This window comes from Diorhabda sublineata, chromosome 10, assembly GCF_026230105.1.
Source record: "Diorhabda sublineata isolate icDioSubl1.1 chromosome 10, icDioSubl1.1, whole genome shotgun sequence".
NCBI lineage: Eukaryota > Metazoa > Arthropoda > Insecta > Coleoptera > Chrysomelidae > Diorhabda > Diorhabda sublineata.
Genome location: NC_079483.1, coordinates 5,287,227 through 5,306,912, shown reverse-complemented (window position 1 = coordinate 5,306,912; position 19,686 = coordinate 5,287,227). Strand labels below are relative to the sequence as shown.

The window sequence follows — 19,686 nt, the reverse complement described above, 5'->3', positions numbered from 1 at the left end:
TCTTCCGAGCCGAAGACCTATGCTATGACCACATGAATGTTTTGGGTGGTGGAGTTTTTTCCTTACCCAAAATTTTTTTTGTCAAAACACTACAAGTGTCATCTTCAAGCATTAGGACAAAGATTAAAATCCACTCATTCAATTTAGTATTATATTTGCAAAAAACTAACGGGGATTTAAAAAATTATTGTGGGATTTTTCGCCGGGACTTATAAAGTAAGCAAAAGGTCCGGATCCGGTCCATGGAACGGTGGCGGCATGTCCTGTTATTCCTAGAAAACCATTTGCTTCGAAGTGCTTCGTGCGCGAAAAGTTTTTGTAGGATTTGGCTCGTCTTGAAAGATCCATGATTTGTCGTTTCTTCTAGGCGTCTTTCGAAGCACCGCGATGGAATTTTTTCAACATTTCTTTGTATAAATCGACACGAGCGTTTTTTTGGGCGATTGTCAAATTATGTGGTATCTAACAAATCTTTTTGATAACAAAATCGAAGGTATGCGAGTGGAACTAATGCCCAAATAAGCCTCAAACAACTCAAATAGCACTTGTATAACAACATGACAACAACTTTAAAATGGCAGTGAAAGAAACAGTTCAAAAATCCTAAGAAACACGCTTTTAGAATTAATTATACTAAAAAAAAAAAATGAATTATAGTTCGAATAAAATACAGTTTAAGAGCACTACGAGTAGTTGTCGGGTAGTCAGTTTTAAAATAATATTTACAAAAAATGTTATGAAAAATTTTTTCTCGAAAACCTATTTCACATGTGAAACATGGCAACATCCGATTTATTTTTCAGTAATTGGTATAATTGATCATGTAAATTCTGTTTTATTTATCTTTCGTAATACAGTTAGAGCTTGAACGTAAGACAGGTGGAAAAATAGAAATAAATTAACTAAATGATCTACGGAAATTTTTTTCTCAATGCCCGGTGCTGTGACAGCTTCTAAAAGGACTCTAAAGGACCTCTGTAAATTAAATAATAACTGAGTTATCGCTCGTTGAAGGGTGGTTATTTTTGGGAAAACCCACGAAACTGAAAACCTTTAACCTCAAATAACTTTAAATTGATGAAATTTTTAGAAAAACTCAAAAGATATTTTTAAAGCACATAGAAAACCCTTAAAAATTAGCACTGTTTAAATTTTTTTGCATAAAGATTTGAATGATTTATAATATATTTTTTTCTTTTTTGAAACAGTACAAAAATTATACCCTCGCCATTACCACCCTAATTGAAATTAATGACAATCCACTTACCCTTTAACTTTATGTATTATTGATATGATTCATGTGATTTTACAGGTTTTGAATGCTTATTTTAGAAAAAATAATTGATTAAATTGCACAACGCATTTCCGCAATCTTCAAAAAAATATTTTCTTAAATAAATTGTAGGGTTTTTCTTACCAATTTTATTTAATCTATATATCACAAAAATTGAAGGAGATACGTTAGTCCAAAATTTGCATTCGCGTACGAAATGTGGCTTATACAACCCTATTGAGCTGCACCCTTTTCGAAACCCGAGGTTAAAAAAAAGTTTTAATTGATATGACGTTGAAGTCCTTGAAATCCCCTACAAAATGCTTATATAAAATAGTTTCTAGCTTGAAAATTGAGTAAGTTATTGTCGAAAAACCAACTGGTTTTTTTTCAAAATTTCGGAGCCGAATTTTGGAGTATTGGAAAAACAGACACGTGGATCGTTCTAGATATTAATAATGATGAAATATAATTTTTCAAAATTGTTTTTTTATACTATACTATAATAATTATCGATTTTTAAAATATTTTAATTTTTATGTTATTTCTGTAAAAAAATTTGAAATTTTGGGTCATTGAAGTGGGGTTTCATAAGGGTTGAAATATTTAAAAAGCAACACTTTTAAAAAATTAATGACAAACATTCTCAATTCAATATAAATTCAATTTTGAATAATTTTTAATTATAAAAGAATCATTGAGATTATTTTTTAAGTTTTCATATGATTAGGGGATGATTTCGAGGGGTTGCATGAATCTGATTGATCATAAACGTGTTTGAGAATGTCAACAGATTCAGGAATAATAAAATTAAAATTTATTTGGATATGAAATAACATGGATAAAATCTGAGATTTAAAATTTTTTTGCAATAAGGGTAATTTACACCCTCAAAATATAAAAATCCCGGTTCAGCACAGGGAGGATTTCGTAGAAGAGGGTAAGTAGGGTTTGAATTCAAATTTTCAGGAAAATCCAGATTATAATAAGCTTCTTTAAAAAAAGCTTTCAATATTACTACCCTCAGAGGATGGTCTTTGGAGGGGTTGCATGAGTCCGATTAATCATAAACTTGTTTGAAAATATCAATAGATCTACGAATAATTCATATATATTTTACTCAAATACAAGCGAAAATCGAAATTTTTAATTTTTTCACGATAAGGGGTAGTTTTCACCCCTAAACAATAAAAAGCACCCTTAGGCACATTGTAGGTCTTGAATAAGGGGCTAAGTAGAGCTTAAATCCAATTTTTTATAAAAACCGACGTTGATTAACAAAGTTCTAACGTATTTTACCGCTGGTTCCTGGACTAATTTTTTACCGTTGATTCCTGGCCTAATAATGATTATCCCATTGAAAAAGAATTGTACTTTTTCATAATCTTCTGGGTGTTACAATGAAATTTCCATTTGAAAAGCATTTTTCTTTTTTGCACGCTTTTAAACGTAGTGTGCATAATATGTAAATTCACTTATTTATACGAGTTTTTCAATGCTTAATTTTTTTGGTTACCGCAGATAAATAACTATCTTACATTATATTATATTAAGAAAAGAAGAATTAGAAAACATTACGCGAAATTACAAAATTTAATACTTACCTATGTAACTCATATCCGCCTCGAGTAAGGCCGCTGTGAGGGCAAAAATGTCAACAGTAAATGAATGACGTCACAACAAATTGACAATGCAAACCAAACTGTGAATACTGAGATACCCAGTCTACTGATATGCGATATTAGTAAATGTTACTAACGAAAAACAAAACAGTATCTGCGACGTAAGCCAGAGAAGAGAAATGGTAATAACAAAAACATAAGGGACACGACGGTAATTCACCATAGCGGTAGATACGCAAAGGTCACGGGAGGGTCAAATTATATTTTATTACATTTAATATAACTACAATTCATATAATCGTGGTGGTGTAATCTGTTCATACAGGGTGTCGATAAATCGTTGAACGTACGAAAATTGGAGGTTCTCGATATTCGGTGGTAATTCACGATAGCGGTAGATGGAAAAATCACGAAAACATCAAATTATTTATTACATTTAAAATAACAACAATTCATATAATCGTGGTGGTGTAATTTGTTCATACAGGGTGTCGATAAATCGTTGAACGTACGAAAATTGGAGGTTCTCGATATTCGGTGGTAATTCACGATAGCGGTAGATGGAAAAATCACGAAAACATCAAATTATTTATTACATTTAAAATAACAACAATTCATATAATCGTGGTGGTGTAATTTGTTCATACAGGGTGTCGATAAATCGTTGAACGTACGAAAATTGGAGGTTCTCGATATTCGGTGGTAATTCACGATAGCGGTAGATGGAAAAATCACGAAAACATCAAATTATTTATTACATTTAAAATAACAACAATTCATATAATCGTGGTGGTGTAATTTGTTCATACAGGGTGTCGATAAATCGTTGAACGTACGAAAATTGGAGGTTCTCGATATTCGGTGGTAATTCACGATAGCGGTAGATGGAAAAATCACGAAAACATCAAATTATTTATTACATTTAAAATAACAACAATTCATATAATCGTGGTGGTGTAATTTGTTCATACAGGGTGTCGATAAATCGTTGAACGTACGAAAATTGGAGGTTCTCGATATTCGGTGGTAATTCACGATAGCGGTAGATGGAAAAATCACGAAAACATCAAATTATTTATTACATTTAAAATAACAACAATTCATATAATCGTGGTGGTGTAATTTGTTCATACAGGGTGTCGATAAATCGTTGAACGTACGAAAATTGGAGGTTCTCGATATTCGGTGGTAATTCACGATAGCGGTAGATGGAAAAATCACGAAAACATCAAATTATTTATTACATTTAATATAACAACAATTCATATAATCGTGGTGGTGTAATCTGTTCATACAGGGTGTCGATAAATCGTTGAACGTACGAAAATTGGAGGTTCTCGATATTCGGTGGTAATTCACGATAGCGGTAGATGGAAAAATCACGAAAACATCAAATTATTTATTACATTTAATATAACTACAATTCATATAATCGTGGTGGTGTAATCTGTTCATACAGGGTGTCGATAAATCGTTGAACGTACGAAAACTGGGGGTTCTCGATATTCGGTGGTAATTCACGATAGCGGTAGATGGAAAAATCACGTAAAGATCAAATTATTTATTACATTTAATATAACAACAATTCATAGAATCGTGGTGGTGTAATCTGTTCATACAGGGTGTCGATAAACCGTTGAACGTACGAAAACTGGGGGTTCTCGATATTCGGTGGTAATTCACGATAGCGGTAGATGGAAAAATCACGAAAACATCAAATTATTTATTACATTTAATATAACTACAATTCATATAATCGTGGTGGTGTAATCTGTTCATACAGGGTGTCGATAAATCGTTGAACGTACGAAAACTGGGGGTTCTCGATATTCGGTGGTAATTCACGATAGCGGTAGATGGAAAAATCACGAAAACATCAAATTATTTATTACATTTAATATAACAACAATTCATAGAATCGTGGTGGTGTAATCTGTTCATACAGGGTGTCGATAAATCGTTGAACGTACGAAAACTGGGGGTTCTCGATATTCGGTGGTAATTCACGATAGCGGTAGATGGAAAAATCACGTAAAGATCAAATTATTTATTGCATTTAATATAACAACAATTCATAGAATCGTGGTGGTGTAATCTGTTCATACAGGGTGTCGATAAATCGTTGAACGTACGAAAACTGGGGGTTCTCGATATTCGGTGGTAATTCACGATAGCGGTAGATGGAAAAATCACGTAAAGATCAAATTATTTATTGCATTTAATATAACAACAATTCATAGAATCGTGGTGGTGTAATCTGTTCATACAGGGTGTCGATAAATCGTTGAAAGTACGAAAACTGGGGGTTCTCGATATTCGGTGGTAATTCACGATAGCGGTAGATGGAAAAATCACGTAAAGATCAAATTATTTATTGCATTTAATATAACAACAATTCATAGAATCGTGGTGGTGTAATCTGTTCATACAGGGTGTCGATAAATCGTTGAACGTACGAAAACTGGGGGTTCTCGATATTCGGTGGTAATTCACGATAGCGGTAGATGGAAAAATCACGTAAAGATCAAATTATTTATTGCATTTAATATAACAACAATTCATAGAATCGTGGTGGTGTAATCTGTTCATACAGGGTGTCGATAAATCGTTGAACGTACGAATACTGGGGGTTCTCGATATTCGGTGGTAATTCACGATAGCGGTAGATGGAAAAATCACGAAAAGATCAAATTATTTATTACATTTAATATAACAACAATTCATAGAATCGTGGTGGTGTAATCTGTTCATACAGGGTGTCGATAAATCGTTGAACGTACGAAAACTGGGGGTTCTCGATATTCGGTGGTAATTCACGATAGCGGTAGATGGAAAAATCACGTAAAGATCAAATTATTTATTACATTTAATATAACAACAATTCATAGAATCGTGGTGGTGTAATCTGTTCATACAGGGTGTCGATAAACCGTTGAACGTACGAAAACTGGGGGTTCTCGATATTCGGTGGTAATTCACGATAGCGGTAGATGGAAAAATCACGAAAAGATCAAATTATTTATTGCATTTCATATAACTACAATCCATATAATCGTGGTGTTGTAATTTGTTCATACAGGGTGTCGATAAATCGTTGAACGTACGAAAACTGGGGGTTCTCGATATTCGGTGGTAATTCACGATAGCGGTAGATGGAAAAATCACGTAAAGATCAAATTATTTATTACATTTAATATAACAACAATTCATATAATCGTGGTGGTGTAATCTGTTCATACAGGGTGTCGATAAATCGTTGAACGTACGAAAACTGGGGGTTCTCGATATTCGGTGGTAATTCACGATAGCGGTAGATGGAAAAATCACGAAAACATCAAATTATTTATTACATTTAATATAACAACAATTCATATAATCGTGGTGGTGTAATCTGTTCATACAGGGTGTCGATAAATCGTTGAACGTACGAAAATTGGAGGTTCTCGATATTCGGCGGTAATTCACCATAGCGGTAGATAGAAAAATCACGAAAAGATCAAATTATTTATTACATTTAATATAACAACAATTCATATAATCGTGGTGGTGTAATTTGTTTATACAGAGTGTCGACAAATCGTTGAATTTACGAAAATTGGAGGTTCTCGATATTAGGCGGTAATTCACCATAGCGGTAGATGGAAAGATCACGAAGGACCCTTTTATAAACGTGGTCACCAACCTTCAATAAGAAGATGGCATAGAAGAAGAAGAAGAAGAACTTTGGATCAATGTCTCACTTTCAACGATCACGTGTAAAACTCTGTCGATAAAGTGAGAGCAAGACTATGCGGATTAATCGCTAGAAAAAGTAAGCTGAAGACGGAAACAAAACTCGAACTCATAACATACGCCTTGGTTGCATGGGAAGACGCCTGCAAAAAGAACAGGAAACAGCTACAAGTCCAACAAAACATAACGCTGAGACAAGCACTAAATATCCACTGGACAACAAGTAGCGAGGAAATATACGAAGAATCGGGACCTGAAAAAGTATTGGACATTATGGACCATAGGGCAGTAAAGCTATTCGAGGAGCTGGCAACGAATCCTAATGAGGAATTGAGGGAACTCATCAGGTGCAGTGGAGACGACTACAGACAACCCACAAGAGGACGACACTCTCCGACATGGTAACTCAGAATTTCTTGAGCAAGTGGCGAGTTATACATCGGGGACAGTTATAGATAAGGCAAAAGCACACTTCGTAGGGTAGATTCTGATTTTTAAGGTAGCATTGATTAAATACTAAATTGAACGGACATATATCGCGGGCGAATCTGCGACAAGAAACGCTTGTGATCTAATAACATTCATATTCACCCTTATTTACAACTACCCTGACTGAGTGACATCCCCACCTATATCTAAAGGTGGGAAATTGAACCCTCACTTTCTCTATTTTACAAAAAATTGGTATAACGCCAAAAAACCAAAAAACGCTACTTTCAAACATCCTCTTCTTCTCATGCCGTCTTCTCATTGAAAGTTGGCGACCACGTTTTTAAATGCGTCTCAGTTCTTCGCAACATGAAACAATTCTCTTCATTTTTTTTTTCCTGCCGATGCCTTTCTTTCCCTCTACTCTGTCCTGCATTATATTCTGTAGCAGTAGGTATCTGTTAGTACAGGGTATCTTCAGGATGCGTCTATAGAGACACATCTCAAATGCCTCAAGTTTTTTTGACCATTTGAGCTTTCAAGGTCAAAGTTTCCAGTAGTACTGACCACCCATAACATTCCATGAATCCTATTCTGACGTGGAGGTTTAGATTTCTGTTTAATAATTGTCAACAGCTTTCTTTTGCGACTAATGCGTCTTAGTACTTCGTCGTTGGTGATTCTGTCGGTCCAGAGTATCTTCAGGATGCGTCTATAGAGCCACATCTCAAGTTTTTTGATCATTTCAGCTTTCAAGGTCCAAACAGTACAGTCAAACATCACTGTATGGAATATACGTCATATCAAATTACCAAGTTATTTTTTATAAATTAAGAAAAGAGAAATTTATTTCTAGAAATATTTATCCTTTCTCGACGAGTTCACTTTTTTGAAAGCACTTGACTACGGAAAAAATACTTTACGAATAATTAATAGCCACCGACGCATGAGTCGACGAATGTGTAGTCGTGAATAAAAAGCCTTGACGAACCCAATTCACCATAAACTTATATAAGTTCAACAGGTGATAAACAAAAATATATATGTGTACATAATACGATGTATTTGCCCTATGATCTATTTTATGTATTAGACAGTAATAAAACAAAATTTATCTTTTAATACAAAACTTATTATTATAACTTATAACAGAATAATCTCAATATTTCCTAAAATTTTCATAAATATACCTGAGTTAATACAGGTTTTCGGTGTTTTATTTACACCTGTTCATGAACTTGTTTGTTTGTAACTCTACTTCGTGACTTATTACTGTTAGTATATCCCATCACGTTAATTGCCTTCGTTAGCCGAGCGGGCTAAGGCTTCAACCTCTAGTTTCTCCGGTGGTGGTTTTAAATCCTATTCAAGCTGTGATTTGGAACGTCAATGTAAACCTACAACTATTATTGCTTCGGACTTTAACGTGACAAAAACATTTTGGGTCAATTATGTTTTGAATCAACTTAGAGGTCACATCAGTACGTAAATTTTGACTGTGGTTTACTGCAAGAAAGACTAGAACCTTTTCGCCTGCCGCTAATTCAACCCCAATTTTACCTGGCGCGGTGTTTTTCAGAAAATCGCTCAATGAGTTTGAGGTTGAAGCTGCTATCAAAGCCTTTTCAACAAGCTTATATTAGCTTCACCTGTATGTGGGTTTATGAGCTTCTTAGTTCGTAACTCTTCTTTGGTATATGAACAAATGGATTATTACTGTTAGTATATCCCATCACTTTAATTGAGTTCGTTCGCCGAGATTCACCGGTCGTGGGTTCAAATTCCATTCAGGCTGTGTTTTTGTTTCGGGAATTTTTTTTTTAAATTATCACTGCAACTTTTCTCTTCACATCGAAACAAATTTAACAACCGTCTGCCCTCTATTGCAGATTTACTATACTACCTGCATCAATATTACTTTAGAATTTTAGTATGTGTATACAGAGATTTACATTCGTGCACCCTCTGATGGAGATTTACAATACTAATGATTGAAGCTTAAGGAAAAATTTTATTTTTGATAATAAATCGAACTAAAAAGTGAAAAATCTAGTTTCAAAAACTAAAAACGGCGCTTTTAAAGCACATCAAACTAAAAAGTTGAAAATAATTTTTAAAATAAATAATAATTATTGAAAAATACCAGAATTATTGTGAAAAAAGCGTGGGGCGCTTTGTTTCATATTTCTTGAACATCGAGCGCCCTACGCTTTTTTTGTTTAAAGTTTATTTTAAAAATTATTTCCAACTTTTTAGTTTCATATGATATGAAAGCTTGTTTTTTTAAACTATATTTATTAATTGATACCAATCTTCGCTGCTTATATACCTACATCTCGTCGAAACTTGTATCGAGCCGTAACGATACAGTTGGTAAGGTTATCGAAGTGCTTAGTTTCCAAAACGGAAATTGTTTTTATTCGTCTATCTTAAAACTTAAGTAGCAACCCTCGTATCACATTTGATTGACAATTTTTTATACCAACATTATCTTGTATATTAAAAAAATTAATAATTTCCATTCCGAGTCCGTTCAGGCGTTATACCCAACCGGTTTTCTTAATTTTTCGACCATCGGATTTCATCTAATTTTCACCATTCTCAAGTTATACTCAAATGCGATTTCCACCTGTACATTACTTATGGAAGTTTTCACATACACACGTTCTATCCTCAATATCTCAGGTTCTATTCAAGATAGAGACTTTGTTCTGGTTTAAGAACACTCGCTGAAACACCTTCTTTCTTTTGAATTTTTGAACACTTAAATCGGTTGAGTTGGAGAGGAGCTGGGCGCGGACATTCCATGTGGAGTTATGGATTTTTGTAGGTTTTTGGCAATTTTTCTACATTCAAAGATCTATATCTCAGGTTCTAATATAGCTACAGAGTTCGTTCTTTTCTATTATAATGATTTCTGATACTTATTTAATAGATTCGATGCGAGCGAAGCCGCGGGTAAAAGCTGGTTCGAATTAATATCATTTGTTGTTTCAGTTGATCAATTTTGAAAAATAATTGCCTGTGAATTGATTAGTTATGTCTAATAAAAACTAATTTGTTAAAGTGGTAAAAAATTTGATGTACTCGAAAGAAACGTAACCTAAGAGAATCCAATCAATCCCACACCACTTTTTTTATAATATACAGAGCGCGGCTACATTGCGGAATAAAATCATTTACTATGTATTCAGTTGTATATTTTGAACAGCATTCTAAACATGAAATCTCAGATAATCACAAGATATAAAGATCTTAACCGGACTTTCCCTCTTCTCTGAGGCAGCATTCAGCGAAGCCCTCGAGAATACAATTGCAGACATAAAGACCAATGGAAATATTATAAACAATCTTCGTTACGCAGATGATACCGTGGCCAGTAGCCTACCAGAACTTCAATCTCTTATGGACGTTATTGGAGAATCCAGCGAGTAATTCGGCCTTTATATCAATATGTCCAAGACCAAACTATTGGTATTCTCAAAAAAATAAAGAAACTCCACGGAGAGATCATTGAACAAGTGTCATCTCTAAGATACCTGATCACGCTCGTCAACCAGCAATGCGAACCAAAACTCGAAATCAGATCAAGAATTGAGCAAGCGCGGAAAACTCTGAGCAACATGAAGACGCTTCTAACAAACCGCAACCTCAGCTTGGAACTCCGGACCAGAATGCAACATGAAGATGCTTCTAGCAATCCGCAACCTCAACCCGGAACTCCGGACCAGAATGCTTCGCTGTTACATCTTTCATGTTCTTCTGGACGGATGCGAAAGTTGGACCACGGATGCGGCCACAGAGGAGAAAATTGATGCGTTCGAAATGTCGAATGCTTGGTCGGAACATAAGACAAACATAGAGGTCCTACAGCAAATGGGTAACTTCTCACGAAAATCAATCATAGAAGGGTAGATCGAAGGAAAACGGTCGGTCGGCCGTAGACAAAAGACTTGCTCAGATGACTCGGACAGAAATTTTCAGAGCTGCGGTTTCTCGTGCGACAATAGCCATTTGGATCGCCGACCTTCGTAGGGAGACGGGGTCGTAAGAAGAAGAAGTGCAGCTCATTTATTTCTACGTCCTTTTTAAGCCTTTACACTCCATTTTCGCCGCATATGCCACACGTTTGTTTGTCTCCCTCGGAGCTCTTATTTCTTAGATAATCAAAAGTGTTCAAATTCGCGTTCCAATGTGTGAGATCTGCGTTTTATGTTTTTACAATGGTAAGTGTTTCATTTTGTTTCGTTTTGTTATAATTATTACGTTATACCCCTCGTGTAGTAAAAAATAATAGTTGTGAAATAAGTGATGTGGAAAACGAACTAGATTTTATTTTGCATGGAGATGATTTGAGTGAAAAAATACTTTGGGACAGATAGTGATGTTATATTAGTGAGAAAAAATGAGAAGAATTCAAATTATTGATTCGGATTTAGAGGAAGAAGATGCATCATCAGCAGATACCAATACATGGAGCGATATTACGGGAAGAGATATTTTCTTGTCAATAATAAAACTATTCAATGGAAATATAGTTCCAGGGCCATGAATATTCAGAGACGAATATATACACCACCAATAAATTACGAACAAAAACTCCGAGTCAAAATTGTATTAGAGACGAATAAATATGCCACCAACAAATTACAAGCACATATTCTGAGTCAAAATTGTATCAGAGACGAATATATATGCCACCAATAAATTACGAACAAAAACTCCGAGTCAAAATTGTATTAGAGACGAATAAATATGCCACCAACAAATTACAAGCACATATTCTGAGTCAAAATTGTATCAGAGACGAATATATATGCCACCAATAAATTACGAACAAAAACTCCGAGTCAAAATTGTATAAGAGACGAATAAATATGCCACCAACAAATTACAAGCACAAATTCTGAGTCAAAATTGTATTAGAGACGAATATGAACGCCACCAATAAATTACGAACAAAAACTCCGAGTCAAAATTGTATCAGAGACGAACATATATGCCACCAATAAATTACAAGCACAAATTCTGAGTCAAAATTGTATCAGAGATGAATATATACGCCACCAATAAATTACGAACAAAAACTCCGAGTCAAAATTGTATTAGAGACGAATATGAACGCCACCAATAAATTACGAACAAAAACTCCCAGTCAAAATTGTATTAGAGACGAATAAATATGCCACCAACAAATTACAAGCACATATTCTGAGTCAAAATTGTATCAGAGACGAATATATATGCCATCAATAAATTACGAACAAAAACTCCGAGTCAAAATTGTATCAGAGACGAACATATATGCCACCAACAAATTACAAGCACAAATTCTGAGTCAAAATTGTATCAGAGACGAATATGAACGCCACCAATAAATTACGAACAAAAACTCCGAGTCAAAATTGTATCAGAGACGAACATATATGCCACCAATAAATTACGAACAAAAACTCCAAGTCAAAATTGTATCAGAGACGAATATGAACGCCACCAATAAATTACGAACAAAAACTCCGAGTCAAAATTGTATTAGAGACGAATAAATATGCCACCAACAAATTACAAGCACATATTCTGAGTCAAAATTGTATCAGAGACGAATATATATGCCACCAATAAATTACGAACAAAAACTCCGAGTCAAAATTGTATAAGAGACGAATAAATATGCCACCAATAAATTACGAACAAAAACTCCGAGTCAAAATTGTATTAGAGACGAATATGAACGCCACCAATAAATTACGAACAAAAACTCCGAGTCAAAATTGTATCAGAGACGAACATATATGCCACCAATAAATTACAAGCACAAATTCTGAGTCAAAATTGTATCAGAGATGAATATATACGCCACCAATAAATTACGAACAAAAACTCCGAGTCAAAATTGTATTAGAGACGAATATGAACGCCACCAATAAATTACGAACAAAAACTCCCAGTCAAAATTGTATTAGAGACGAATAAATATGCCACCAACAAATTACAAGCACATATTCTGAGTCAAAATTGTATCAGAGACGAATATATATGCCATCAATAAATTACGAACAAAAACTCCGAGTCAAAATTGTATCAGTGACGAATATGAACGCCACCAATAAATTACGAACAAAAACTCCGAGTCAAAATTGTATCAGAGACGAACATATATGCCACCAATAAATTACAAGCACAAATTCTGAGTCAAAATTGTATCAGAGATGAATATATACGCCACCAATAAATTACGAACAAAAACTCCGAGTCAAAATTGTATTAGAGACGAATATGAACGCCACCAATAAATTACGAACAAAAACTCCCAGTCAAAATTGTATTAGAGACGAATAAATATGCCACCAACAAATTACAAGCACATATTCTGAGTCAAAATTGTATCAGAGACGAATATATATGCCATCAATAAATTACGAACAAAAACTCCGAGTCAAAATTGTATCAGAGACGAACATATATGCCACCAACAAATTACAAGCACAAATTCTGAGTCAAAATTGTATCAGAGACGAATATGAACGCCACCAATAAATTACGAACAAAAACTCCGAGTCAAAATTGTATCAGAGACGAACATATATGCCACCAATAAATTACGAACAAAAACTCCAAGTCAAAATTGTATCAGAGACGAATATGAACGCCACCAATAAATTACGAACAAAAACTCCGAGTCAAAATTGTATTAGAGACGAATAAATATGCCACCAACAAATTACAAGCACATATTCTGAGTCAAAATTGTATCAGAGACGAATATATATGCCACCAATAAATTACGAACAAAAACTCCGAGTCAAAATTGTATAAGAGACGAATAAATATGCCACCAATAAATTACGAACAAAAACTCCGAGTCAAAATTGTATTAGAGACGAATATGAACGCCACCAATAAATTACGAACAAAAACTCCGAGTCAAAATTGTATCAGAGACGAACATATATGCCACCAATAAATTACAAGCACAAATTCTGAGTCAAAATTGTATCAGAGATGAATATATACGCCACCAATAAATTACGAACAAAAACTCCGAGTCAAAATTGTATTAGAGACGAATATGAACGCCACCAATAAATTACGAACAAAAACTCCCAGTCAAAATTGTATTAGAGATGAATAAATATGCCACCAACAAATTACAAGCACATATTCTGAGTCAAAATTGTATCAGAGACGAATATATATGCCATCAATAAATTACGAACAAAAACTCCGAGTCAAAATTGTATCAGAGACGAACATATATGCCACCAACAAATTACAAGCACAAATTCTGAGTCAAAATTGTATCAGAGACGAATATGAACGCCACCAATAAATTACGAACAAAAACTCCGAGTCAAAATTGTATCAGAGACGAACATATATGCCACCAATAAATTACGAACAAAAACTCCAAGTCAAAATTGTATCAGAGACGAATATGAACGCCACCAATAAATTACGAACAAAAACTCCGAGTCAAAATTGTATTAGAGACGAATAAATATGCCACCAACAAATTACAAGCACATATTCTGAGTCAAAATTGTATCAGAGACGAATATATATGCCACCAATAAATTACGAACAAAAACTCCGAGTCAAAATTGTATAAGAGACGAATAAATATGCCACCAATAAATTACGAACAAAAACTCCGAGTCAAAATTGTATTAGAGACGAATATGAACGCCACCAATAAATTACGAACAAAAACTCCGAGTCAAAATTGTATCAGAGACGAACATATATGCCACCAATAAATTACAAGCACAAATTCTGAGTCAAAATTGTATCAGAGATGAATATATACGCCACCAATAAATTACGAACAAAAACTCCGAGTCAAAATTGTATTAGAGACGAATATGAACGCCACCAATAAATTACGAACAAAAACTCCCAGTCAAAATTGTATTAGAGACGAATAAATATGCCACCAACAAATTACAAGCACATATTCTGAGTCAAAATTGTATCAGAGACGAATATATATGCCATCAATAAATTACGAACAAAAACTCCGAGTCAAAATTGTATCAGTGACGAATATGAACGCCACCAATAAATTACGAACAAAAACTCCGAGTCAAAATTGTATTAGAGACGAATATGAACGCCACCAATAAATTACGAACAAAAACTCCGAGTCAAAATTGTATCAGAGACGAACATATATGCCACCAATAAATTACAAGCACAAATTCTGAGTCAAAATTGTATCAGAGATGAATATATACGCCACCAATAAATTACGAACAAAAACTCCGAGTCAAAATTGTATTAGAGACGAATATGAACGCCACCAATAAATTACGAACAAAAAATCCGAGTCAAAATTGTATTAGAGACGAATAAATGTGCCACCAACAAATTACAAGCACAAATTCTGAGTCAAAATTGTATCAGAGACGAATATATATGCCACCAATAAATTACGAACAAAAACTCCGAGTCAAAATTGTATTAGAGACGAATAAATATGCCACCAATAAATTACGAACAAAAACTCCGAGTCAAAATTGTATTAGAAACGAATAAATATGCCACCAACAAATTACAAGCACAAATTCTGAGTCAAAATTGTATCAGAGACGAATATATATGCCACCAATAAATTGCGAACAAAAACTCCGAGTCAAAATTGTATTAGAGACGAATATGAACGCCACCAATAAATTACGAACAAAAACTCCGAGTCAAAATTGTATCAGAGACGAACATATATGCCACCAACAAATTACAAGCACAAATTCTGAGTCAAAATTGTATCAGAGACGAATATGAACGCCACCAATAAATTACGAACAAAAACTCCGAGTCAAAATTGTATCAGAGACGAACATATATGCCACCAATAAATTACAAGCACAAATTCTGAGTCAAAATTGTATCAGAGATGAATATATACGCCACCAATAAATTACGAACAAAAACTCCGAGTCAAAATTGTATTAGAGACGAATATGAACGCCACCAATAAATTACGAACAAAAACTCCCAGTCAAAATTGTATTAGAGACGAATAAATATGCCACCAACAAATTACAAGCACATATTCTGAGTCAAAATTGTATCAGAGACGAATATATATGCCATCAATAAATTACGAACAAAAACTCCGAGTCAAAATTGTATCAGAGACGAACATATATGCCACCAACAAATTACAAGCACAAATTCTGAGTCAAAATTGTATCAGAGATGAATATATACGCCACCAATAAATTACGAACAAAAACTCCGAGTCAAAATTGTATTAGAGACGAATATGAACGCCACCAATAAATTACGAACAAAAAATCCGAGTCAAAATTGTATTAGAGATGAATATATATGCCACCAATAAATTACGAACAAAAACTCCGAGTCAAAATTGTATCAGTGACGATTCTGAGTCAAAATTCAATATGGCATTCAAGGCGCGACACTAATATGGAGGATTTGTGGGCCTTTATCGGAGGATAGTTTTGCCAGATTTGCAAGATTACTGGTTAACAAGTGACAATACAAAAATACCTTGGTTAAATAACTCAAATCACAACTTTGTAAAAACTATTTATTAATATAAAATATAAATAAATAAAGTGATTTCAGACTACTGTACTTGTTGGAAATTAAAACTATTAAGAACATACTATGTGTGTATATGCTCTCTTAAATACTAATTCTATTGTATAGGAAAGCTATAATTAATTATATTTATGATTGTTAGAGTCAAATCAATACAAAAATAAGGGTAAGTAATTTGATAAGTTAATAGAACTTCGAGTGTTTAAGGGACATATGGAAACATATCTTAACGAATCAACCGTAACGGCATACCTGAACCAATAAAAAACCAGGATTTGTTGTAAATAAATCGATTGCCTACAAAAAAGGGAGAAAAATTATATTGTCCTGGAAGGATAAGAGTCGTGACGTTGTTAAGCACCAGTGATAGTTCTGGATTCATCGAAAAAACAAGGTTTTAAAAGGTGATGAGCAACAAAATGTTGAAAAACCTAAAGTAGTTGTTAACTATCCGTAGTCAATGGGTGATTGTCGATCGTGCAGATCAGTATGTATCAACCTATTCCTAATCCCTCAAATGGTGGAGGAAAATGTTTTTTTGGGACATAAAGAATAAAAATGAAAAACTCATGTTCTATTTGAAGTTTTTCAAGTCGATCAACTCAACTGAAGGGATTGCGTAGTTGTTCCGACGGGCAAAAACGAGGACAAAGACGAGAAACTGTGGAATTTTGCAATACTTTGAGAAATTTTAACCCTAAAAATTGTTCTTTTAGCTTCAAATATAAGTCACTATATGCTTTATTACAATATATGTAACAATAAATCAGTTTGTTTCATTGTGGCGACTGCATTTTTCCTAAACATTAATGTATGCAGTTTTTACTAATATAACTGTAGAGTTACTAGTTCCTACTATTGCTTACTAGGCTGGAGTGCAAAATATTGTCTCATCCTCACTTACCGATGCAGCACCAACCTTTGTTTTACAGAAATAAATTCTTTCACTTTCACATAACAAAGAAAGATTCTGGTATTTTGATACACAATTCACAATTACAGAAAATATTCAGCCACAAAAACTAATTAATTGATATGTTTATTTTCCTTTAAGTTAGAATAAGATGAGCTGAATGAATGTTTGAGCTTTTCATTCCATTTAACCCCAATTTAATATAAATTCATTAATCACAACAAACATTATATGTACTAGTGACCAAAATAGAAAATTTCGAGGTTTATGATATAAACTTTTAAATTCCATCTTTAAAATGAACTATAATCGATACTTACTTATTTCATAATAAAAAGACATGAAATTATTGTTATTATATCATTCTGTAAACTTAACAAACATGTAAATATTTTTTCCTGTAATAATAAACCAACAATAACTTAGAGCACAAATAAACCTCATACACAGTAAATATTTGCTTGAAATAAAAAAATTGTAACCCATAACCAAATAATAATAATAACGTATGTTCATTTAAACCATAATTTAATAAAAAAATTCACTTGGTATTCACCAAATCACTTGAAATATACAAACATCAAATTTAAACATGAAAAGCACTTTGTAAAATCTGTTTTTTTTTTAAATAAAAGTTAAAAACTTACTTTTTGTAGGAGTAGGTGGTAGTGAAGGTTTATGCTGATTACCACATAATCTTCCTATTTTACTAGGAGGTTTTATACCCGACGGTTTAGATATTTTCGAACTAGCTACCGAAATATTGTCAAGTGAAGTAACACTAGCACTTAGAGATAAACTATCATTGTCCGGAATTGTTTTTTCATTATTCGATATTTCTTGTATTTGAACACTATTGTTATTTGCTATATCACTCATCTTATTAAAATTAGCATTACACTCCTGCAACAAATAAATTAACTAAAGTCAATAATACCGAAGATCTGTTATTTGGATTTAAACAATCACAAAATTTCGTAATTTTGCACTAAAATGATCGCAATGTCGAAAAATAAACCACCTTATACTGTAGCTAAAAATAAACCTGAGTTATTAAATTATTTATAGAGTCAAGTGCAATTACTATATTACAAAATATTTACGTCTTTCCAATAACGTTTAAAATAATAAGTGAAGAATAATTTTATAAAAGAATAACGTTCAAGAAAGAAAAATAAACCTGAATAAACGTTTGTTTACAACATCCATGTTGGGTCAACATTGAAATAACCTGTTATTATAACCTTACTTTAATGCAACATTAGTTTATTCAATTTGGAAGTTAATTTAAAAAGGAATTGAATGGATAATTAATTGATAAACGTGATGATGTTATAATAAATAACATTTGGTGATACTTATTATGGAAAAAAATGTTCTTATACTTACCAAAATCACAAATTGAATACTTTGTTTATACACTTCAACACTAAACTCTTTCACTAATATATCAACGGAATAATATATTTGATTTAAAAGTATAAAAGTACACTTTGATAATTTTTCAAGAGATTAACTGTATGTTATGCAATCTTTTAAGTTTTTACGCTGTGATATAGATATTGGATAAAAATAATTAAAAAAAAACACTTATCACCCTATAATTCAGTATTGCCTTAAAATTAACAACTTGCATGCATGAATGGCGGCAAATGTCAAAAAGACCAGCTGCTAGCGCGGTTGCCGGAATGTACAAGTTTATTATTATTTGAATACTTTTTTTAATAATTTTTTTTTGTTTTTTAAATAAGTCGATGCTTTGTCACACACTAAATGCTTACACTTTTGCTTAGTTCGATAATTTTGAATGTTTATTTCAGAGTATTAATTCCCCAGTTAATTCATTTAATACAAGTTTAAGCCATGTGCATATAACATAACGGAAAATACATTAAGATACATAATAGCTTACAGGTAAAAATTGGGTGCATTGACAAATATGGCGTTTATTATTTGTTCTTATTTGACTACTTTTATTTAATTACTTTATATATTAACTGGTTTTATTTATAACAATGCATTGCTTATAGATATAATAATAACTATTATAATTAGATTGACACAGTTTGACACCATCTCTTGATTACAACGCCGACCTGGCGGCCATGGAGTGAGGTAAATTAGCGCCCGTGAAATGAACCCACTCCGCT

The 19,686-nt window shown here is 33.2% G+C and overlaps 1 protein-coding gene across 8 annotated transcripts in view; it reads right to left on the bottom strand.

Annotated features, from left to right (window-relative positions):
• LOC130449891 (CAP-Gly domain-containing linker protein 2) overlaps positions 1 to 19,212 on the bottom strand; it is a 69,974-nt gene extending 50,762 nt beyond the window's left edge. For 3 of the 8 annotated variants that reach the window (XM_056787951.1, XM_056787955.1, XM_056787956.1), the window contains exon 1: positions 2,878 to 3,082. In XM_056787951.1, coding sequence (XP_056643929.1) covers positions 2,878 to 2,890 — 13 coding nt within the window. In that variant the 5' untranslated portion in view covers positions 2,891 to 3,082. Of the gene's footprint in view, positions 1 to 2,877; positions 3,083 to 18,183; positions 18,440 to 18,925 lie in introns of those variants that run through there. The other 5 variants (XM_056787948.1, XM_056787949.1, XM_056787953.1 and 2 more) reach the window with 4 other exon arrangements.
• Between the last annotated feature and the right edge of the window lie 474 nt (positions 19,213 to 19,686).